This window comes from Vipera ursinii, assembly GCF_947247035.1.
Source record: "Vipera ursinii genome assembly, chromosome: 11".
NCBI lineage: Eukaryota > Metazoa > Chordata > Lepidosauria > Squamata > Viperidae > Vipera > Vipera ursinii.
Genome location: NC_139524.1, coordinates 4091329 through 4115248, shown reverse-complemented (window position 1 = coordinate 4115248; position 23920 = coordinate 4091329). Strand labels below are relative to the sequence as shown.

The window sequence follows — 23920 nt, the reverse complement described above, 5'->3', positions numbered from 1 at the left end:
GTGGCTAAGTGAGACGTTTGTTAAGTGAGTTTTGGCCCGATTTCTGACCTTTCTTGCCACGGTTGTTAAGTGAATCACTGCAATTAAGTTAGTAACACAGCTGTTTTAGTGAATCTGGCTTCCCCATTGACTTTGCTTGTCAGAAGGTCACCAAAGGGGATCACATGACTCCAGGACACGGCAACCGTCATAAATATGAACCAGTTGCCAAGCGTCTGAATTTTGACCGCGGGGATGCTGCAGTGGCCATAAGTGTGTGAAAAATGGTCATAAGTCACTTTTTTCAGGGCCATTATAACTTCAGTTGGTCACTAAATGAACTGTTGTAAGTTGAGGACTATCTGTACATGACTCTGAGTGGCTCATTAGCAGACTTGGGCAAACACTTTTAAAACATGCCCAGCTGCAGCCTCGGCTGGCGGGAACAGCCCTTCCATTGACCGCACAGACTGGCAGACAGAAAGGGGTCCCGGCGTTCCGGTTGGCAGGCAAAGCAGGGACAGGAGGGGTGGCTGGTGAAATGGCTGGTAGGACAACACCTGGCCAGCCACCTGTTCCTCTGTGAAGCTGTGGATGCCCTCCGATAAATCAGTGCCACAAGATGAAAGGCCGATATAAAACAGAGCACAGAAGAAAACCCATTCAAGCAACATTGTCAGGTTGCATAATTCCTTTGATATAGCTGTTCAATAATTTCAAGGTACTACATTGTTTGTAAAAAAGAAAAAAAGCTTTGCCACTGCTGTTCTTAGCGTAGTTTAACATATTATCTGAAGGCCCGTATATATCCAGATCTCGTGGCAGCAGAAGAACCGTTGGGGGTGGCTGCAAATGATTTGAGCAGGAAGGTCTAAATATGAGGGATGGCTGTTTCGGGTCTTAAATAATAAAGTTGTTCTTCCTCAAACCGTGTCTTGTCTTGTACTTCTTCTACAGGCAGTACAATAAGCTGCGGAATTTAGTGAGGGATGCCCGTCGTGATTGCATTATATTTTTTAATGAGTTCCAGCTGCTTTCTTATTTGCCACGAGAGCGGGGAGAATTGCTGGAGAAATGGCAGACAAGGTACGTGCTCCACATAACACAGTCCTGAGCCGTGCGACTTTTCTTGAGAGATGGCATGTTCACAGTCATTGGCCCGGCCCAGACCTGGCCTCTGTGTGTGTGTGTGTGTGTGTGTGTGTGTGTGTGTGTGTGTGTGTGAGATCATTGTCTTATACATGCAGTCCTTGACTTAACGACCACAATTGACCCCAGAATTTAGGTTGCTAAGTAAAAGATTTCTTAAATGAGTTTTGCCCCAGCTCACGACTTTTCACACCACGTTTGTTCAGTGAATCCCTGCAGTTGTGAAATTAGTAACACGGTTGGTTAAGTGAATTTGGTTTCCCCATTGACTTTGCTTGTCAGAAGGTCACCGAAGGGAATCCCACGACCCCGGGACACTGCGACCGTCATAAATATGAGACAGTTTTGATCACAGGAATGCTGCAACAGTTATAAGTGTGGAAAACAGGTCGTCAGTCGCTCTTTTCAGTGTAACTTCGAACAATCGCTAAAAGAACTATTGTAAGTCGAGGGCTACCTGTACTTGCAGTCACAGATTGCATCAGCAAGGTTTGGCGTCTGAGGGCTCGGTTTAATGTTTTGGGAGCTGTTTGAAGGCTACACGGGGTTGGGGGACAACAGGGGTGGATTAACTATGATGTTCATCCTTTAGGGTAGGGATCTGGCTGGGGAAGTTGAAGTCCACAAGTCTTAAAGTTGCTAAGTTTGGAGACCCCTGCTTTAGGATTTCTCCTAGGCCTTGTTTCCTTCTCCCCTCCGCACGGCAGCTCTTTGATTGTGTGACAGTTGTATCCGGAGTTGTGGTCTCCCTGTTTCTTGTCCAGCCCTCTGGTGAACAGAAGTTAACAAGATGGCTGCAGAAAGAAGTCTGGTTATCAAAAGTCAGGGAGATGGAGCCACCCTCAATAAGGCTGGCAGGTCGAAATGGATGAGCTCGTAGGAATGGACCTCCCCAATTTACCTGAGCAAGATTTGAGCAGCCACGGCCAGTGGAAGGTTATGGAACAGTGGTTCTAAACAAGTGGTCCGTGGACTCCTGGGGGCGGGCGTGATGTCATCACAGGGGGTCCGCAAAGACTTGAATAAATGTTGATGTAAATCGAGTTAAGTCATGGTGGTCCATGGCCACGAAAGGTATTTAAAGGGGGTCCATGAAGAAAAGGTTGAGAGGTAACCACTGTATATATGGTTTTTAACCAAATCATTTCATTTCATTTTATTAAATTTATATGCCGCCCTTCTCCCTGAGGACTCAGGGCGGCTCACAACAATAAAATTTTTAAAAAACAGAGTAAGGAAATTTAAAAGAAATTTAAACAATACAAAATTACAAAACAATTTAACCCAGTAAAAGCCTAATTAAAAATCGTAGTCAGTCCAGGCCCGCTTGTTGGAACAACCACGTCTTCAGGTCACGGCGGAAGGACCGAAGGTCAGGGGCCATCCGCAGCTCCGGAGGCAGTTCATTCCAGAGGGTCGGCGCGCCCACAGAGAAGGCTCTCCCCCTGGGGGTCGCCAGCCGGCGTTGCCTGGCCCACGGCACCCTGAGGAGGCCGACTCTGTGGGAGCGAACCAGGCGATGGGAGGTTGACAATGGCAGCAGGTGGTCTTGCAAGTACCCCGGGCCTAAGCCACGCAGGGCTTTAAAGGTTATTACCAGCACCTTGAATCACACTCAGAGGGTAACCAGAAGCCAATGCAGCCCGCGCAGGAGTGGTGTAACATGGGAGTACCGAGATACTCCCGTAAGCACCCGCACGGCCGCATTTTGCACCAGTTGAAGCCTCCGGGTGCTCTTCAAGGGCAGCCCCATGTAAAGAGCATTGCAGTAATCCAGGCGAGAAGTGACGAGGGCGTGGGTAACCGTGCATAGGACATCTCGGTCCAAAAAGGGGCGCAACTGGCGCACCTGTGCAAAGGCCCCCTTGGTCACAGCCGTGGGATGATCTTCCAAATTAAGCCGTGAATCCAGGAGGACACCCAAGTTGCGAGCCCTTTCTGAGGGGGCAATACCTCCCCCCCATCAAAAGAGATGGAACTTGTTGGACAATACGAGATGCCAGTATCCACAGCCACTCGGTCTTGGAGGGGTTCAGCCTGAGCCCGTTCCTTCCCATCCAGACCTGCACCGCCTCCAGGCACCGGGACATCACGTCAAGGGCATCACTGGGTTGGCTCGGGTTGGAGATGAACAACTGGGTATCATCCGCATATTGGTGATACCTCACCCCAAAGCCACGGATGATCTCACCCAGCGGCTTCATATAGATGTTAAACAGGAGGGGGCAGAGAACCGACCCCTGAGGCCCCCCACAAGTGAGGGGCCTCGGGGTAGATCTCTGTCCCCCTGCCAATACAAAGCGAAGGTTGGAGACAGGACAGTAGTTATTCAACAAGGCCGGGTCCAGAGCAGGCTTCTTGAGGAGAGGCCTCACCACCGCCTCTTTTAAGGCGGAGGGGAGGACACCCTCCATCAAAGAAGCATTAACAACTGCCTGGAGCCAGCCCCCTGTCACCTCCCAGGCAGCCGAAACCAGCCAGGAGGGACATGGGTCCAGTAAACAAGTTGTAGCGCTCAGTCTACGCATGATCCTGTCCACATCATCCAGAGTCACAGGGTCAAACTCACCCCAAGTGGTATGACCAAGACCTGCCCTCTCCACTCCGCCGGATTCCGCCCAGTCGGAGTCCAAACCAGTCCGGATCTGAGCGATTTTGTCCTGCAGATACTGTACAAATTCCTCAGCCCTACCCCTCGGTCCCTAATTAAACAGGGAGTGGGTCACACTAAACAGGGTGGCTGGGCGGTTATATGCAGACGCAATGAGAGCGGAAAAGTAAACACGCTTTGCCGCTTCCATCGCCACTAGGTAAGACTTAAGTTCTTAGCTGTGTTCGATCAGATTCGGATCCGCTGGACCTCCAACAGCTCTGTAGGCGTCTTTTCTGGCGCTTCATCTCCCGGAGCTCCTCAGTAATCCAGGGGGCCACCCAGGGTCTGTGCCGGGTCAGAGGCTGCAAAGGCACAACTCGATCCAAGGCCCCAGCAGCCGCCCTCTCCCAGGCTTCTACTAGGGCAGGGGTCGGCAACCTCGGCTCTTTTATGACTCGTGGACTTCAACTCCCAGAATTCCTGAGCCAGCTATGCTGGCTCAGGAATTCTGGGAGTTGAAGTCCACGAGTCATAAAAGAGCCGAGGTTGCCGACCGCTGTACTAGGGCCTCGGCAGAGTCGTGGGCAAGGGAAGCAGGAAATGTCCCAAGCTCCGTCCATCAGGCGCCTGGGGCAGAACCACCTGGTCACTTCTGCCTCCCAGCGGCGGGGGGTGGCGTACTGAAAGTCTAGCCAGAGAAGAAAATGATCGGACCATGACAGGGGTTGGATGGACATGCTCATATTTGAGGAGACAAAGGACATAACACAGACTTACAACTCTTCCTTTAGCGACCGTTCAAACTGAACTGGGAAAAGTGACTTACACTTTTACCTCACACTTACAATCGTCACTCGATCAGATTTTGGGTGTTTGGCAACAGGCATGTATTTATGACAACTGCAACCTCCTGGCGTCATGTGGTCACCGATTGCAACTTTCCCAGCCTATTTCTGACAAGCAAAGTCAATAGGGGGAGGTTGGATTCACCTAACGACAAGTGTGATTCACTTAACTGTCACAGCAAAAAAGGTCGTCAAATTGGGTGTGACTCACTTAACAACTGCCTTCCTTAGCAGCAGAAATTCTGGGCCCAATTGCGGTCATAAGTCGGAGGCTGTCACCAGTTGTATAAGAAAGCAATCAGTATCTTTGTCCGCTCATTAGACGAACAGCCTATTGGAATCCTTACGTTAAAGGAACATACTTCATGCGCAGTCAGAATCCAAAAATCAATATAATAAATATAAATTAATATAATAAATAATATACAGAGTTGTGGTGGCACAGCGGTTAGAATGCAGTATTGCAGGCTGACTCTGCCTACAGCCAGCAGTTCGATCCTGACTGGCTCAAGGTTGACTCAGCCTTCCATCCTTTTTCCTGAGGTCAGTAAAATGAGGACCCAGATTGTTAGGGAGCAATATGCTGACTCTAAGCCAATGAGAGAGGGCTCTAAAGTGCTATGAATCAGTATATAAGTGCTAGTTCTATTTCTATTGCCATGACGGTGAAGTGGTTAGAATGTAGTATTGCAAGCCAATTCTGCTGACTGCCAGTGATTCAATTCTCACCCGCTCAAGGTTGACTCAGCCTTCCATCCTTCTGAGGTCGGTAAAATGAGGACCCAGATTGTTGGGGGCAAGAGGCTGACTCTGTAAACCGCTTAGAGAGGGCTGTAAAGCACTGTGAAGGGGTATATAAGTTCAAGTGCTATTGCTCTTGCTTTTCTCCTTCTTTCCTTCCTTCCTTCCTTCCTTCCTTCCTTCCTTCCTGAACTGTGCCCACTGCCAGCAGTTTGATTCTGATCAGCTCAAAGTTGGCAGCCTTCCATCCTGCCAAAGTCAGTAAAATGAGGACCCAGATTGTTGGGGGCAAGATGCTGACTCTCTAAACCGCTTAGAGAGGGCTGTAAAACACTGTGAAGCAGTATATGTCCAAGTGCTACTACTATTGCTAGAAATTAATATTAAAATAAATAAAATATAGCACTGTATTTGAACAAAGCAAAGAGCTGCCGATGTGGGTTCTGATTGGGCTGACACAGAAATAAGAACTGCATATTCTCGCGCTTATGTGTTTTACTCTATTGTTAACATATGGTCTTATTACTGTTTAGTATTTTATAGTCTGGATTCCGATAAGGCCTAATCAATGAAGTATTACAGTAAAGTAATGTGAAAGGAACCCCCTTTAGTTTTCAGTGAACCCTTCAAGGACTGCATAGACTAGTCTTAGATGGTTGTGGCACGATTTCAAAAGGCAGACATTAAGCCATACAACTTGTGGGATCAGAGCAAAATGAGAATTTGTAACATGACATCCAAAGATAAATGTGAATGCTGATCCTCCTAGGAGTATTTACAATGCCGCCGTGTGGTACTATAATCACTTTTCGGGCCAGATGCCCATTGTCATGGTAACCGAGGACGAAGAAGCTATACAGCTGTTTGGCAGTGAAACGGAAGGCGTCTTTGTGATCTCCTTCAAGGTAATGTTTTTGTGCTGTTCTTTTAAGTAATTCACTTAACTAGTTTGGGACTGATTAGGACCTGGATTCAGAGTTCTGATGGCTGCCCCCGCCAACACCTGGCCGAACTTCGGGAGCTCAGCATCAAAGGCATATTTAAGGCCGTTCAAAGCATCCTGGATTCACCCCATCATATTTTAGTCCGGTTTTGCTAACAACTGGCACTTCCAGCTTTTGGCAACCACTGGTTCGCCTAACAATGGTGGCATTCACCACGTGGACCACTGTTGCAAAAAAAAAAAAAAGTTGTAAAAGTCATGTGACCGTTGGTGACTATCATGGGCAGGTCCCCATGATGGTCCTAAGTGGAGGACTATCTGTAATAGACTTTCCAGTTCTTTATTTTCTCATCCACAAAGAGAGCTACTGTTTCAGATCTAGATCTGTCCTTTTAGAAAGGGAGAAAGGTGGTGCTTTGTTTTTTCCCCCTACAAAGAGCCATTGGCCCCCTTTGGAGTCACTCCTGATGTTGGGGGGATCCGCAACCGCATTTGAGGGCAAAGAGGCAGCTGCTGCATTTCAGAACTGCGTTTTGTGCTCTCCACCACCTTAGCTTCCTATTGGCTGCAACGGGAGGCCTACATCCCGTAGGTACCACCAGCCCATCAATTCCAAAAGCCTTTGTGACAGCCTTCGTAAAGATGCCCTCCGTCTCTCTAGAAAAGGGAGTTGCGTGTTCTGCTGGGTTTTAAAGTTTGTGCACAAAAGAAACAACCTTGTTTTGATAGAACCAGGCAGGTAGCTCCCCCGGTGTGGACATGGGCCCAACTCCTGGCCACTGGGCATCTCAACTCCCTGCAGAAAAGTAGTGGACCCCTCACTCTCTTCACTTCAGCCACTCCAAGTGCAATTGCAGGTGGTCCTCATCCTGCAACACTTCATTTAGTGACTGTTCGAAGTTAACAACAGCAACGAGAACAGTGACCTCCCATTTTTTTCACACGACCGTTGCAGCATCCCCAGGGTCATGGGTTCATAATTTGGGTGCTTGGCACCTGACTCATATTTATGACGGTTGCCGTGTCCCCACCAATTGCATGGGATTCTCTTTTGCGATTTTCTGAGAAGCAAAAGTCTACAGGGAAGGCAGATTGGCTTGACAGCCCTGTTACTAACTTAAGAACTGCAGAGATTCACTTAACAACTGTGGCAAGAAAGGTTGTAATGCGGGGCAAAATGCACTTAACGTATGTCTTCCTTAGTAACAGAAAATTTGGGGTTCAGCGGTGGTCATATAAGTCGAGAGCTACTGGTAACCGGTCTTCTTAGGCCTTGTAATGACCTTGGAGACGAGAGGGGACAGATGTACTTTCAGATTTGCAAGATTACATTAATGCAGGGGTCCTCAAACTTGGCCCTTTTACGACTGGTGGACTTCAATTCCCAGAATTCCTCAGCCAGGCATGGAGTTTATGTCCACCAGTCATAAAAGGGCCAAGTTTGAAGGCCCCTGTATTAATGTAATCTTACTGTAAAATAGAACTGCTTCTTGTGGATATGTTTCTTGTCTGATCTTCCTTGCACAGCTGACATCTTGCAATTAATGAAGTAAATCGGTAGGTGGATGGGCAGATGGTCTCCAACACCAATCTTTTATTTTACTTTATTTTTGTCTGTGCACCCAGAATTACTTGGACAACTTCTGGCCCGATTTAAAAGCCACTCACGAGCTTTTGGATTCCATACTCCAGTCGCGACGAGAACGGGAAAACGAAAGCCATGAAAACAGTGCGAAGGAATACCCCGAGCATCTCCCTATGGAAACCCTGGAAGCTGGAATCAAATCAGGACTCTACGTCCAGGTAACGTTTACAACGCACGCACAGACAACTGAATTAACAGAGGAAATTATCTATTTCTGACACACGCCCAAAAGAGGCTTGACACAGAGTCTTTTAGTGTGAGCTTACTTTAAACTTCCCAGCATCTTTCTTTAAAATTTGTAGACCAGATCTGGCAATCTGGCCAAGTAGGTTGATTTTGCTAGAGTCAGCTACAAATACCCAAAGACCTATACAGAATAATAAGCCATGCAGGGTTGTTGTTGTTTTTCTGGAAATAAGGGTGGAAATGAAGAGGGTTAGAGATGTCAAAAGGGGTATGGGAAATCCCTAAAAAATTGGAGCACTTGATGTGTGTTAAATCTCTTGCTCTTTTCTCTCAACAATATAAAATGGGGATTGTGGGCCAAAAGAGCCCAGATTCTTGCTGCCATGTCTATGCTGGCCTTAGTAGAATAACAGAATTGGACGAAAAACCAAAATCCACAAAACAAAGATCTAGAGTGTTTAGCAGCAATTTATTTTAGATAACTTGTAAGTGGCCTGACAACTAGTAATAAAAAATAGCCGTTTATGACTCTTACAGATGACATAGCGAAGCAACTGTAATAAAAGGAGCACAGCTGGCCAGATAAAATGAATAACGTATGGATTAACTGATGGTATTTGTTTGCCACCAGTGAGTCTTCAAAAACGGGGGGGAAAGCTAGTAGGAAGGAGGCCAGTTAGATTTATTAAGCCACGAGGTGGATATCGGCAGCAAGAGCCAGCGTGGTTCACTGCTTAAATTAAGAGCATCAGAAGTTCATGTTCAAATCTTTTTTCACTATGAAAATTCATTGACTTTCAGTGTCTAGTCCAGCCTAGTCTCAGGGTTGTAGTTGTAGGGAAAATTAGAGGTACAGGTTGCCTCAATTTAACAATGGTTCATTTAGTGACTGTTCGAAGTTACAACAGGATTGAAAAAAGTGACCGTTTTCACACTTATGACCGTTGCAGCATCCCCAGGGTCACATGACCAAAATTCAACCGCCATTAGCTGACTCATATGTATGATGATGGCCGTGTCCTGGGGTGATTTGATTCCTTTCTGCGGAGCTTCTGACCAGCAAAGTCAACGGGGAAGCCAGATTCTCTTATAACAACCATTTTACTAACTTAACAACTTCAGGGGTTCACTTAATAACCATGGCAAGAAAAAGTGATAAAATGTGCAAAACGCATTTAACCAATGCATTCGCTTAACAACAGAAATTTTGGGTTCAGTTGTGGTCCTAAATTGAGGACTACCTGTATTGCATTCACCTAGAGCAGAACTGCCCAACCTGGGCCACTTTAAGCTTGTGGATTTCCATTCTCAGAATTCCCCAGCCAACTTCCAACAAGTTGAAGGGAGGAAGCTGAATTTGCTTAACAGCTTTGTGATTCACTTAACAACCATGGCAAAAAATGTCATAAAATCAGATGCGACTCACTTAACAACTGCTTGTTTAGCAGTGGAAATCCTGGTCCCAATATAATAATAATAATAATAATAATAATAATAATAATAATAATAATAATAATAATAATAATAATAATAATAATAATAAATAATAATAATAAAATAAATAATAATAATAATAAATAATATTTATTTATTTATTTATTTAATTTGTATACCGCCCTTCCCCCGAAGGACTCAGGGCGGTGAACAGGGCAATACATAATAAAAACAAGATACAAAAATTAAAAATTATTAAAATTAAGAGCACATTTAATATCTGAGTGCAGCAAAATCACACAAACTGATTACAAAGCTAGACATGACTGAGTTGCTAAACTAATCCACTGGGCATTGTGTAAAAAATACGACTTGCCTGTGTCCGAAAAGTTGTGGGAACATAGGGTGGAAAAAGTTGTTAAGAATGAGAGGGTGAAGATCTTGTGGGACTTCCGAATACAGACAGATTGCCATTTGGAACACAACACGCCAGATATTGCAGTCATAGAGAACTGAAGCGTACAGTTGATTGATATCGCTGTACCGGGAGATACGACCTGGCCATCAAAACTGCACGATTATGGATGAAACGTGTAACAGTGATACCCATTGTCATAAGGGCATTGGGAACTATGTCCAAAAACTTGGCAAAACACATCAAGAAATTGCAGCTTCCTGCAATAACTCCAGCAAAGCTACAAAAAACTGTGCCACTCGGAACATCTTACATTTTAAGGAAATACGTGGTTGATACCTAGGATGCTGGCAGCAACCCGTGTCAACCATTAATGCCAGTCAATTTGAATGTTCAGTTGACTGAGTTTCATGTTTTATGTATAAAAGCTTTATAATAATAATATGCCAATGGTAGGGACACGGTGGCTCAGTGGGTTAGGACACTGAGCTTGTCGATCAGAAGGTCGGCGGTTTGGCGGGTCAAATCCTGAGTGCCGTGTAACAGAGTGAGCACCTGTTACTCATCCCAGCTTCTGCCAACCTAGCAGTTCAAAAGCACGTAAAAATGCAAGTAGAAAAATAGGGACCACTACAGTGGGAAGCTAACAACGTTCCGTGCACCTTTGGCATCTAGTCATACTGGCCACATGACCACAGAGATGTCCTCGGACAAGCGCTGGCTCTTCGGCTTTGAAACGGAGATGAGCACCAGCCCCTAGAGTCGGAAACGACTAGCACGCATGTGCAGGGGAACCTACCTTTACCTTATGCCAATGGTGTTTAAGTGGTGCTCCAGTTGTTTTGGGATTGCATCCAAGGCCCCAAAACAACTGGAGCACCACTTGAACACCATTGGCATTGACAAATTCGCCATTAGTCAATTGCAAAAGGCGGCCTTACTAGGAACTGCTTCCATCCTGCGACGAGATCTGTGATACCATCAAACATCCACATCTGCCTATCCCAGGTCCTTGGTAAGGACTTGATAGGTAGACAAAAATGCCAGATCCAGTCTGAACATCTGGCTGACTGTGGGATGATCAATAAGAATAAGAACAACAACTTTATTGTCACTTTGAATGTACACCAGTCGGCATACATCAAAATGAAATTTCGTTGCATGCAGCTTTCAAAGGGCCACCACCTCCGATAGACGTTGAAGACGGCCTGTATTAAAAAGACTTGAGCGCAGTATCCCAGAGTTTCTCATTGTCCCAGATCAGGAGCAACTTTGCGTTGCTGTGTGTGACTGTTTTTTCAGAAAATATTTATCTGTCTCGTGCACTAATATAAATGGGCTTGTAAAAAATCTCAGCATTCTTCCAGGCACCACTTAAACTTGGACTTTAAAAAAATGTCAGCCAGCAAATCCAGGCAAACAAAAATAAATACAGACTGTCATTCATTTCCATCTTGTGGACGGCTTTCTTTAGTATTCGAATCCTGAAGCAATCTGTATATTAAGTATTTTCAAAACCCTTCACATTTCAGTTCTTCATTTGTCTTAGACTGAGGATTTTCACTCACTTCCTGATACTCTGTACAATAGAGGGAAAGAGCTGCTCTTATCCGTAGAATTGAGAAAAACCTCCATTTACAGTATATAATCACAGAACTGAAATAAACCAAGGCTTATCCACGCACGATTCTTAAACAGCTCCGTAGTTTAAAAAAAAAACAACCCAATGCAATCCTAGGCTGCATTAATAAAGGAATAGCATCAAGGTCACGTGAAGTATTACTACAGGGTTCTTCAAACCTGGCCCTTTTATGACTTGTGCACTTCCAACTCCCAGAATTCCTCAGCCAGACAAGCTAAAGCCTTTGATTGTGTGGATCATAACAAACTGTGGCAAGTTCTTAAAGAGATGGGAGTACCAGAACATCTTATTTGTCTCTTGAGAAACCTATATGCGGGCCAAGAAGCAACAGTGAGAACTGGACACGGAACCACTGATTGGTTCCAAATTGGGAAAGGAGTCCGGCAAGGCTGTATACTGTCGCCTTGCCTATTTAACTTATATGCAGAGCACATCATGAGAAAGGCAGGGCTAGATGAATCAAAAGTTGGAATTAAGATTGCTGGAAGAAATATCAACAACCTAAGATACACAGATGATACCACTCTAATGGCAGAAAGTGAAGAGGAACTGAAGAGTCTCTTGTTGCGAGTGAAGAAGGAGAGTGCAAAAGTTGGGTTGAAACTAAACATTAAGAAAACCAAGATCATGGCATCCGGCCCTCTCAATTCCTGGCAAATAGATGGGGAAGAAATGGAGGTAGTGACAGATTTTATTTTCCTGGGCTCCAAGATCACTGCAGATGGGGACTGCAGCCAAGAAATTAAAAGACGCTTGCTCCTGGGGAGGAAAGCCATGGCAAATCTAGACAGCACACTAAAAAGCAGAGACATCACCCTGTCAACAAAAGTGCGTATAGTCAAGGCTATGGTCTTCCCAGTTGCAATGTATGGCAGTGAAAGCTGGACCATAAGAAAGGCTGAGCGCAAAAGAATTGAGGCCTTTGAACTCTGGTGCTGGAGAAGACTCCTGCGAGTCCCTTGGACTGCAAGGCGATCAAACCGGTCAGTCCTAGAGGAGATCAACCCTGACTGCTCTTTAGAAGGCCAGATCCTGAAGCTAAAACTCAAATACTTTGGCCACCTAATGAGGAGGAAGGACTCACTGGAGAAGAGCCTAATGCTGGGAAAGATTGAGGGCAATAGAAGAAGGGGACGACAGAGAATGAGGTGGCTGGATGGAATCACTGAAGCAGTAGGCGTGAGCTTAAATGGAGCCCAGAAGATGGCAGAGGACAGGAAAGCCTGGAGGAACATTGTCCATAGGGTCGCGATGGGTCGGACACGACTTCGCAACTAACAACAACAACAACAAAGCCTTAGTAAGACCACACCTGGAATACTGCTTTCCGTTTTGGTTATCATGACGTAAAAAAGATGTTGAGACTAGAAAGAGTGCAGAGAAGAGCAACAAATATAAGAGCCTCGGTGGCGCAGTGGGCTAATGCCTCCTTAAGTAACACCAGCTGCCTGCAATTAGTGCAGGTTCGAGTCCCACCAGGCTCAAGGTTGACTCAGCCTTCCATCCTTCCGAGGCAGGTAAAATGAGGACCCAGATTGTTGGGGGCAATAAGCTGACTTTGTAATAATGCCGCTTGGGGTGTGTGTGAAAGCCCTAATAAGCAGGCATACACATAGAATGAAGGCTACTGCTAAGCACATTGGTTTGTGCTTAAAATTGTAAGCCGCCCTGAGTCTTCGGAGAAGGGCGGGGATATAAATGGAATTAAAATAAAATAAAAAATAAAATAAATATGATTATGGGGCTGGAGGCTAAAAGATGTGAAGAACAGTTGCAGGAATTGGGTATGTCCAGTCTAGTGAAAAGAAGGACTAGGGATGACACGATAGCAGTATTCCAGTATTTGAGGGGCTGTCAGAAAGAAGAGGGGGTCAACCAATTTTCAAAGCAGCAACAGATGGAAACTAATCAAGGAAAGAAGCAACCTAGAATTAAGGAGAAATTTCCTGACAGTGAGAACAATTATTCATTGTACCTGGTTGCCTCCAGAAGTTGTGGGTGCTCCATCGCTGGAGGTTTTCAAAAAGAGATTGTACAGCCATTTGACTGGGATGGTATAAGATCTCCTGCCTTGAGCAAGGGGTTCAAGTAGAAAACCTCCAAGGTCCCTTCTAACTCTCTTCTCTTATTTTATTCTTATTTGTAGGGGATCTTGAATGTGAATAAGCACAGGGCCCAAGTAGAGGCATTCATGAGATTTCAAGGCGCTAGCAACAAAGAAAAAGGTGAGGACAAATTCAATATAATCAGTTTGGCTCTTATGCCAAGTCTGATTTTGCATTCCTATGCAGGTTAATTTTATTTTTATTTTATTATATTATATTTATTTTTTATTTAATTCCTCAGTCCATGGCCTAACTCGGCTGCCTGAAATGACAGGCTGGTTTCAGTGGGTAGAATCTGCTTCTGACAATGCTCCTTCTACATTTTTCTGACCTTTGTCAGTCTGTTTTCTAGCAGATATTATGGTGGGATCAGTTGAATCTCAGGATCATTTTATTTATTTATTTATTTATTTATTTATATTTATATACCGCCCTATTCCCTGAGGACTCAGGGCGGTTTACAGGGAATTAAAAATCCAAAATACAAAAATTAAGAACAAATTAAAAAGTATTAAATTAACCCTGTAGTCAGTTAAAAAGAACCCCAAATTAAAAATTCTTCCTCAGTCTGGGCCCGAGAGCTGAAAAAGCCAGGTCTTCAGGCCCCGGCGGAATGATCGGAGGTCGGGGGCAGTCCTCAGCTCCACCGGCAGTTGGTTCCAGAGGGCAGGCGCTCCCACTGAGAAGGCCCTATCCCTGGGTGTCACCCGCCGGCAATCTCTCACCGGCGGAACCCTGAGCAGACCCTCCCTGTGGGAGCGCACTGGGCGAAGGGCGTTTGATGCCGGCAGCAGGTGTTCCCTCAAATATCCCGGACCCAGGCCATGTAGGGCTTTATAGGTGATAACCAGCACCTTGAATTTCACCCGGAGGGCAACCGGAAGCCAATGCAGCTCGCGGAGTAGAGGTGTTACATGGGAGTATCGGGAAACCCCCATTACAACTCGCGCGGCCGCATTCTGCACCAGTTGAAGCCTCCGAGTGGTCTTCAAGGGCAGCCCCATGTAGAGAGCGTTACAGTAGTCCAAACGGGAGGTCACAAGCGCATGAGTGACTGTGCGTAGGGCGTCTCGGTCCAGATAGGGACGCAACTGGCGCACCAGGCGAACCTGTGCAAAAGCCCCCCTGGTCACGGCTCCTATGTGATCTTCAAAATTGAGCCGTGAATCCAGGAGGACGCCCAAGTTGCGAGCCCTATCAACGGGGGGTAACACCTCACCCCCCATCATTAGAGGTGGAATAACATGGTTAACCCGGGACGCCGATATGCACAGCCACTCGGTCTTGGCGGGATTGAGACGAAGCCTGTTTCTCCCCATCCAGACCTGAACCGCCTCCAGGCACCGGGACATCACGGAGAGGGCATCACTGGGTTGGTTCGGGGTGGAAAGAAAAAGTTGGGTATCATCAGCATACTGGTGATACCCCACCCCAAAACCACGAATGATCTCGCCCAGCGGCTTCATGTAGATGTTGAACAGGAGAGGTGAGAGAACCGACCCCTGAGGAACTCCACAAATGAGAGACCTCGGGGCGGATCTCTGCCCTCCTGTCAACACCGACTGCGAGCGGCCCCGGAGGTAGGAGGAGAACCACCGTAAAACGGTGCCTCCCACTCCCAACCCCCTGAGACGCCGCAGCAGGATACCATGGTCGATGGTATCAAAAGCCGCTGAGAGATCTAATAGGACCAGGACAGAGGAGCAACCCCTGTCCCTAGCCCTCCAGAGATCATTCACCAGTGCGACCAATGCCGTCTCCGTGCTGTGTCCGGGCCTGAAGCCCGATTGGTACGGGTCCAGATAATCAGTTTCCTCCAGGAACAGAGGGAGCTGATGCGCCACCACACTCTCAACAACCTTCGCCAGAAAGCGAAGGTTGGAGACTGGACGATAGTTGTTTAAAACAGCCGGGTCCAAAGCAGGCTTCTTGAGAAGGGGCCTCACCACCGCCTCCTTCAGGGCGGCAGGGAAGACACCCTCCTTCAAAGAAGCAGTTATTACTGCATGGAACCAGCCTCGTGTTCCCTCCCGAGCCGCATAAGCTAGCCAGGAGGGGCACGGATCCAACAAACAGGTGGTGGAGCTCAGTCTCCCCATGATCCTGTCCACATCATCAGGGGAAACAGGGTCGAACTCAGTCCAGATAACATGCTCAAGACCGCCTGATTCCTCCACATCAGACTCTGCCCAGTCAGAGTCCAGGCCGGTCCGGATCCGAGCAATTTTGTCCGCCAGATGATGACTAAACTCCTCGGCTCGTCCCTGCAAGGGATCCTCTCTCACCTCCTGGTTAAGGAGGGAGCGAGTCACCCTAAACAGGGCGGCCGGGCGATTATCTGCGGATGCGACAAGGGCGGCAAAGTAGTTAGACTTCGCCGTCCTTATCGCCGCAAGATAAGACCTTATAAAGGTTCTTAACTGCAATCGGTCGGATTCGGATCGGCTGGATCTCCAACCGCTCTCTAGACCTCGTCTCCGACGCTTCATCTCCCGGAGCTCCACAGAGAACCAAGGGGCCCAACGGGATCTGCGCCGAGTCAGAGGTCGCATGGGTACAACGCAGTCGAGTGCCCTGGTGGCAGCCGTTTCCCAGGCCTCCACCAGAGCATCGACTGGGCTGTGGGTAAGGGTGATAGGTATCGGCCCAAGCGCCCTCTGGAACCGGTCCGGGTCCATTAGGCGCCTGGGGCGGAACCACCTGGTCGGTTCCGCCGCCCAGCGGCGGGGGATGGCATGACGGAAAACCAGCCTCAGGAGGTAATGATCTGACCATGACAGAGGGGTGATGGATGGAGAACCCCCTCCCAGATCATCCAACCACTGTCTAGACAGGAACACCAGGTCGAGAGTATGATCCCCCTCGTGAGTAGGGCCCTCAATAACCTGGGTCAGGCCCATGGCTGTCATGGAAGCCATGAACTCCCGAGCTAACTCCGACGACCCCCCCAGTGATGGGAGGTTGAAGTCACCCAGGACTATAAGCCTGGGGAACTCCACCGCCAACCCTGAGAGGGTGTCGAGCAGCTCAGGCAGGGCTGTTGCCACACAGCTGGGCGCCAGGTATGTGAGCAACAAGCCCAACTGAACCCGAGGACCACATCTCCAGAGGAGGGATTCACTCCCGGCCATCTGGACAATGGTGGCCTCCCGAGGACACAAGGTCTCCCGAATAACCACTGCCACCCCACCACCCCTGCCCTGAGCCCGTGGCTGGTGCAGCACCTGGAAACCTGGCGGGCATAACTCGGTGAGAGGCACCCCTCCCTCCGAACCCAACCAAGTTTCCGTGATGCACGCCAGATCCGCATATTCCTCCTCGATCAGATCCCGGATGAGGGGAGCTTTGTTAACTACGGATCTAGCGTTAAAATAGACCAACCTGAGCTCAGGGGCCTGATCACCCTCATCCCCGGGTAAGAGGGTGCTAACCGGAGGGTCGGAGCGCGCCACCGCTCGGAGATAGCGGGGGCGCGATCCCAGATGTTGATATGGCCCTCCGCGCAAACACCTGCTGCCATTCCCTATCGCCGTGGGGATTTGAAGCCCCACCCCCACATTCCCAGAACCAGCAGCCACCTCCCCAGACCCCGTCCCGTCAGGACCTCTAACAGGACCCGACTGAGTGCCGGTTAAAGATTCCCTCCCTACCCTATTTTGGGAATAGGTTCCCCAATCCGTTGAGGATACTTGAACAGGAAAGGATTGGATTGGGATAAAAACTATAAATAATACCCTGCAATGCTGGGCAGCTTTTTTAAAAACAAAACAAAACCACAAGCCAAGTGTATCGTATCTTAACAGTTGCTATGTTAAAATGAAATCTTTTTTTTGCATATTTAACTTTTTAAATTATTGTGCAGCTTTAATTAATTATTCGTTATTTAATGCATCATCTCTTATCCATGAATTAGCAAACTGAAGCAGATTGAAAATCTTCTGGGGTTTTTTTTCCCTCCTCTACAATGCCAGAGATATTAGATCTTCTTGATCCATATTTTTCTTCCTTGGTACCCAGATCTCAAGACGGATGTTCTCATTTACGGCACAAAAGCCCGGAATAGGGCAATCCACGGGGATGTGGTGGCAGTGGAATTGTTGCCCCACAGTGAATGGAAAGGACGGACAGCGGCCCTCGGAGAGCACGAGAGCGAAGAGAGGACTTCTGGGGAGGTTCATTGTGAACCCATGCCCACAGGTAGGAGGCAGGAGACAAGACCTGTTTAGACCGGATTTGCATTTTGATTGGCTGCAAGCCTCAGTTATACTCCTGTTGTGTTGTCAGGTGTAACCCAGTGTTCTGTACCAGCCTGCTACTGGCCCTGCAGAAAAGGCAGGGACAACCCCTTTTACAAGAAGGCAAGAAGCTGGAATTAAGCCTGCCAAATTTATTGATACAAAAACAAACAAGACACGAACCAAGAAACAGGAGCTTTTCAAGCGGTTGCCTTCAGCAAACCAGCCCTCCCACGCATTCCCCTTTTATACAGTTTAGGGCGTGGCTTCTCTCTGCCTCCTTCCGAGGTGCCCCATTGCCTTCCTCTGTTTACTCCTGATTGACTGCCTCCTGCGTTGGGCGTCCTTGAACAGGGCCAGCTGTGGGTCATCTTCATCCACGCTGTCAGGCTCACACAGCTGGGTCTGCGTCGTGACCAGGTGGGAGGGGCCTGGCTGAGGGCTCTCATCAGCAAGCTCTTCAACACCCCCCTCCTCCTCCTCTGAGTCGTCCGACCCAACTGCCGAACCCACAGGCTGATCCTGAATCACAACACCCAGGTCTTCAGAGAGAGGATACCGAGGTGTGTAAGACTGGGGCTGGCTATGGAACGGTGCTTAATTATGCAAGGTGTGCATTCTGAACTTCAATTTTTATTCTTTGAGTGTGTATACACAGGTGGTCCTTGACTTTTTAATATATATTTTTATTGATTTTATAAAAAAACATAAATCACTTAATAATTGGTGAACAGTGTGTTGTCTGGGTTACATTTGTAAAACAATCAATTAACAACCAGGCAAGAAAGGTTATAAAATGGGGCAGAAGTCACTTAACGACTATCCCACTTAAAAGGGCAAAACAAAACTTCTTTGAAAATGCTAATAAACCAGATAGATGGTTAGCCTATAAACTGAAAAAAGAAAAGGAGAAGAAATTGATAAATAAACTACAGGGTGGAAAAGGATGTTTACAATTTCAAAATGAAACAATAAAAGAAATAGTTTTATTTATTTATTTTTTATTTATTTTTTTATTTGTTTGTTTGTTTGTTTATTTATTTATTTATTTATTTATTTATTTATTTTAATTCCATTTATATCCCGCCCTTCTCCGAAGACTCAGGGCGGCTTACAAGCTTAGCAGTAGCCTTCGTTCTATGTATATGCCTGCTTATTAGGGCTTTCACACACACCCCAAGCGGCATTATTACAAAGTCAGCTTATTGCCCCCAACAATCTGGGTCCTCATTTTACCTACCTCGGAAGGATGGAAGGCTGAGTCAACCTTGAGCCTGGTGGGATGCGAACCTGCACTGATTGCAGGCAGCTGGTGTTACTTATGGAGGCATTAGCCCACTGCTCCACCAAGGCTCTAAAGAATGTTATGAAAAACTCTATGATGTAGAAGAAATTCCTAAGGAAAAAATAACTCAATATATGGAAAAAGCTAAATTATCAAAAAATACCTGAAAATTTTAAAAAACATGTTAAATGTGATGGAATTGACGGAGGCTATAAACAGAAAAATGACAAGACTCCAGGACCAGATGGATTACTGGCAGAGTTTTATAAATCTTTACCAGACACACTAAGCTCACCAATGAAAGAGGTTTGCAATGAGGTTCAATCAGAGGCCAAAATAACAAACACCTGGACAGAAGCCAACATTTTTCTAATTCCAAAAGAAGATAAAGAACTATAGACCAATATCACTACTAAACGTAGATTATAAAATTTTTGCTTCAGTAATAGCAGAGAGATTGAAAAGATTTTTGACTGAATTTATCCATCCAGATCAAAATGGATTTTTACCCAAGAGATAAATAAAAAAACAACTTAAGAATTATTTTGGATACATTGGAGTATTGTGAAATGCATCCAGGGAAACAAATGGCACTAATTTTCCTAGATACACAGAAGGTTTTTGATAACGTAAATTGGCAATTTATGATGCAACAATTAAACGGCATGGACTTTGGAGAAAAATTTATAAATACAATTAAAACTATCTTTAGATGAACAGCCAAAGTAATTATAAATGGAAATTTTAAAGAGAATGTTAATATGAAAAAAAGGTACAAGACAAGGGTGTCCATTATCTCCATTGCTATTTACACTAACTTTGGAAGTGTTGAATAGAAATGTTAGACAGGACCCAGAAATTAAGGGAATGGAGATAAAAGATGAAAAATACAAACTACAAGCATTTGCGGACAACTTGGTATTTATTGTTGTGATTCCATGCCAGCCTGTGCTTCCGACAGCTGAGTCTGGGGAATCTGAGGAGGAGGAGGAGGAGGAGGAGGGGTTTGGAGAGCCATCAGAGTTGGAGGGAGGCTCTGATGAATTACAAGAGTCACAATCAGGAAGAGCCTGGCCCCTCCAGTCGGATGAGACTCAGCTGGATGGGGACGATGAGTCAGACTCTGAGGACTCACAGATGGAGGTCATGCCGACTGGTGGCCCCCAGGGGGAGAGCGTTCTCTGTGGGTGCACCGGACTTATGGAACCATCTTCCGGTAGAGCTCCGGATGGCGCCCGACCTCCGCTCCTTCCGGCGCGACCTTAAAACCCATCTCTTTAAGGAAGCGGGCCTGGCCTGATGGGATGGGGTGGGTTTGTTATTATGACTTTAATTTTAAATTTGTACTATTTGTACTATGGGCATTGTTTAATCATGTTTTAATAATTTTAACTTTTGTATTTGTCTTTTACATATTGCCCTGTTAACCGCCCTGAGTCTCTTGAGAGAAGGGCGGTATATAAATTAAATAAATAAATAAATAAATAAAATTATAGACACTCATATGAGAAGGCAGTTAACTAGAGCAGGGCAGAGGGAGACAATACGGCAACTCCAAGGGAGGAGAAGGCATTGAGGAGCCACGCCTTGGGGCTGCTTAATAAAGAGGAAAGGTGTGGGCGGTGCTGGTTGCTGAAGGCAACCGTTTGTAAAGAACTTCAAGGGAATAATGGTCTGTTTGTTTTACCAGTGAGATTCTTGTTTAACTCCTCTGTTTTTGTTTTTTGAACCAATTATTTCTTGGAAAAGTATTCTGTTGTTTTTAGTTTTGAGGAACTAATTATCAGGACTTTATATGAAATAAGGGTTGGTTTTTCCAGCCTACTTATAAAAAAGGGGTTCTTGTGACGCAACAAGGATGGTCGTAGGCTGGAACAGAACATTTATACTAGAAGAACCCTCGGAGACAAGCCCTAAATTATTGAAAAAGATAGAAGAATTTGGAGAAGTAGCCGGATTGAAAATAAACAGAGAAAAGACTAAAATTATAGCTAAGAACCTTACGGGAAACTTTTGAATCTTCGCTGCCGTAGTCCTTCACTTATGATCGCAGTTAAGCCCAAAATGTATGTTGCTAAGTGAGACAGTTCTTGAGCTTTGCCCCATTCTACAACCTGTCTTCCCACAGTTGTTAAGTGAATCGCTGCAGTTGTTAAGTTAGTAACGGTTATTAAGTGAATCCGGCTTTCCCGTTGACTTGTCAGAAGGTTGCAAAAGTGGATCACGTGACGCCGGGACACAGCAGCTGTCCTAAACATGTCAGTTGCCAAGCATCCGGATTTTGATTGGGTGACCCCCGGGCGTGCCACAGAGGTTGTGTGAAGATCACTCACTTTTTTCCAGTGCCATTCTACTGTGAACAGTTCACTCAGTGAAGTGTTGTGAGTCGGAGGCTACCTGTATTATATCGTGTTAACCACATTTGTGTTGCCTCTCTTCCTGGCACAAGATTTCCCATTCAGCAGATCAGGGCTTTTCAACTTTTTCAGCCATTGTACCACTTTTAGGCTATGGTAACATCCGAGTACCACCAGTCGCCTAGCAAGGTGTCAAAAACTTGATCCAAAAGAAAAAGAAGGAAAAAAGTGATGAAGTACAGGTAGTCCTCGACTTACAACAGTTCGCTTAGTGACTGCTTGAAGTTACAATGGCACTGAAAAAAGTGCCCCCCAAGCCACAGCCAAGCAAGACACCTGCCTGCCCGCCCGGCGGCGCTCTTCCTCCTGTCCGAGGTTTTCATTGTTGTGAGCATTTCTGTCGAGGATTGGCAGCGGGGGTGGGGTGGGGTGGGTGTTTGGTTTTTATTCCCCCCTCCTCTGCTGGATGGTTGCAGCAGGTTTTGGTCACTTCATGTGACCCTGGGACACTGTGACCGTCATAAATATGAATCAGTTGCCAAGCATCTGAATGTAAATCACAAGACCCTGGAGATGCTGCAACATTCCAGCTGATCGGTGCTTCTTCTGGGCTCAGCAAAAACGCCGGGATCAGCGCTGAGCTCCAGCTGGAGCCTGGCGCTGATCCTGGCGCTTCCGCTCAGCCCTGACAGCCCTGCAGCTCCAGCCGTCTCTCGCTCAGGCTTGTGCGGTGCTGCCACCGGTTCAGCTCATTCCCCTCCCCCGCTACTTTTCTAGGATGGTCACGTACCACCCGCCAGGTGCCAATGTACCACAGGTGGTACCCATACCACTGGTTGAAAAGCCCTGCAATAGATGATGCATCCTTCAAATGATCATTCTTCTGCAGCTCCTTTCTGCCCTCCGTGTACAGTTGGCATCGATTTTCCTCCTAGGCAAAGTGGTGGGCATCCTGCAGAAGAACTGGCGCGAGTACGTGGTCACTTTCCCATGCAGAGAAGAAAACCACCCGCATGGCAAAAACGCACAGAAGGTGCTGGTGACCCCTTGGGATTACAGGATTCCCAAAATCCGAATCAGTACTCAGCAAGCCGAGGCATTGCAGGTGAGCAGCTATTTGGCACTCGGAGTTCCCTCAGAATCCGGGGTGTATGTGCGAATGTATCTTCTGCCATTCTGACCCACCCGATGTGGTTTCGCATCAGGATTTCCGGGTTGTCGTGCGTATCGACTCTTGGGAATCGACCTCGCTGTACCCCAGTGGACACTTTGTGCGGGTTGTGGGCCGCATAGGAGATCTCGAAGGAGAAATACAAACTATTCTGGTGGAGAATGCCATTTCGGTTAGTCCTTTCTCCGAAGCACAGGTAAGATTTTCTTGTTCTTCTTTTTTCTTTGGCATTATTTATTAAATTTAAATTCATTTATTCAATTTAGCATCGAATTAACAAATATTATGGGCCGTGCACAGGTAGTCTTCAATTTACAACCGTTCATTTAATGATCGTTCAGAGTTACAACAGAACTGAAAAAAGAGAGACGGTTTTTTACACTTAACGACCCTTGCAGCATCCCCAGGGTCAGGTGATCAAAATTCGGATGTTTGGCATCTGATTCATATTTATGATGGTTACAATCTCCTGGGATCCCCTTTTGCAACCTCCTGACCAGCAAAGTCCATGGAGAAGCCAGATTCAATTAGCAAACGTGTCACTAACTTAACAAGGGCAGTGATTCACTTAGCTACCATGGCAAGAAAGGTTGTGAAATGGGACAAAGCTCACTTAACAACTGCCTTACTTAGTAACAGAAATGTTGGGCTCAATCGTGGTCATAAGTCAATGACTCCCTGTAGACTATAGGTTTAGAAATAACCCCTAATGGTGCAACACAGAATATAGAATCAAAGGGCTAGAAGTGACCTTGGAGGTCTTCTAGTCCAACCCCTGCTCGGGGGAGGGGGGAGATCTTATACCATTATGGTCAAATGGCTGTCCAGTCTCTTCTTGAAAACCCCCAGTGACAGAGCATCCACACCTCCAGGAGGCAAGCTGTTCCACGGATCGATTGTTCTTACTGTCCATTTAAAATAAAGGGTCTCTATCTGCTGAACAGTTAAATGAGATTCAAACCACAGAATAGTAACTTTGCTCCTGGATATGTCCTTGTATCGGAACTGTCAAAGTGTGCTACATGCTAATTGCATTTCTACCATCTTCCACTCAAACGCATCCTAAGAAAGGGGATTTTGCAACGTTTTCAAAGGGTGCAAATTATAAAAAGATATCCACTGTGCACAATATTGAATCTGGATCTTTGCAAACGCTGCCCAAGTCTAATCTTAACATTTACAAGATTGTGTCGGT

The 23920-nt window shown here is 46.4% G+C and overlaps 1 protein-coding gene across 1 annotated transcript in view; it reads left to right on the top strand.

Annotated features, from left to right (window-relative positions):
• DIS3L (DIS3 like exosome 3'-5' exoribonuclease) overlaps positions 1–23920 on the top strand; it is a gene marked incomplete at its 5' end in the record, with an annotated part of 43586 nt that overhangs the window by 6905 nt on the left and 12761 nt on the right. Inside the window, 7 exons of the mRNA XM_083371327.1 lie at positions 937–1065; positions 6077–6212; positions 7877–8053; positions 13719–13797; positions 17695–17874; positions 22490–22659; positions 22760–22921. Coding sequence (XP_083227453.1) covers positions 937–1065; positions 6077–6212; positions 7877–8053; positions 13719–13797; positions 17695–17874; positions 22490–22659; positions 22760–22921 — 1033 coding nt within the window. The remainder of the gene's footprint in view (positions 1–936; positions 1066–6076; positions 6213–7876; positions 8054–13718; positions 13798–17694; positions 17875–22489; positions 22660–22759; positions 22922–23920) is intronic.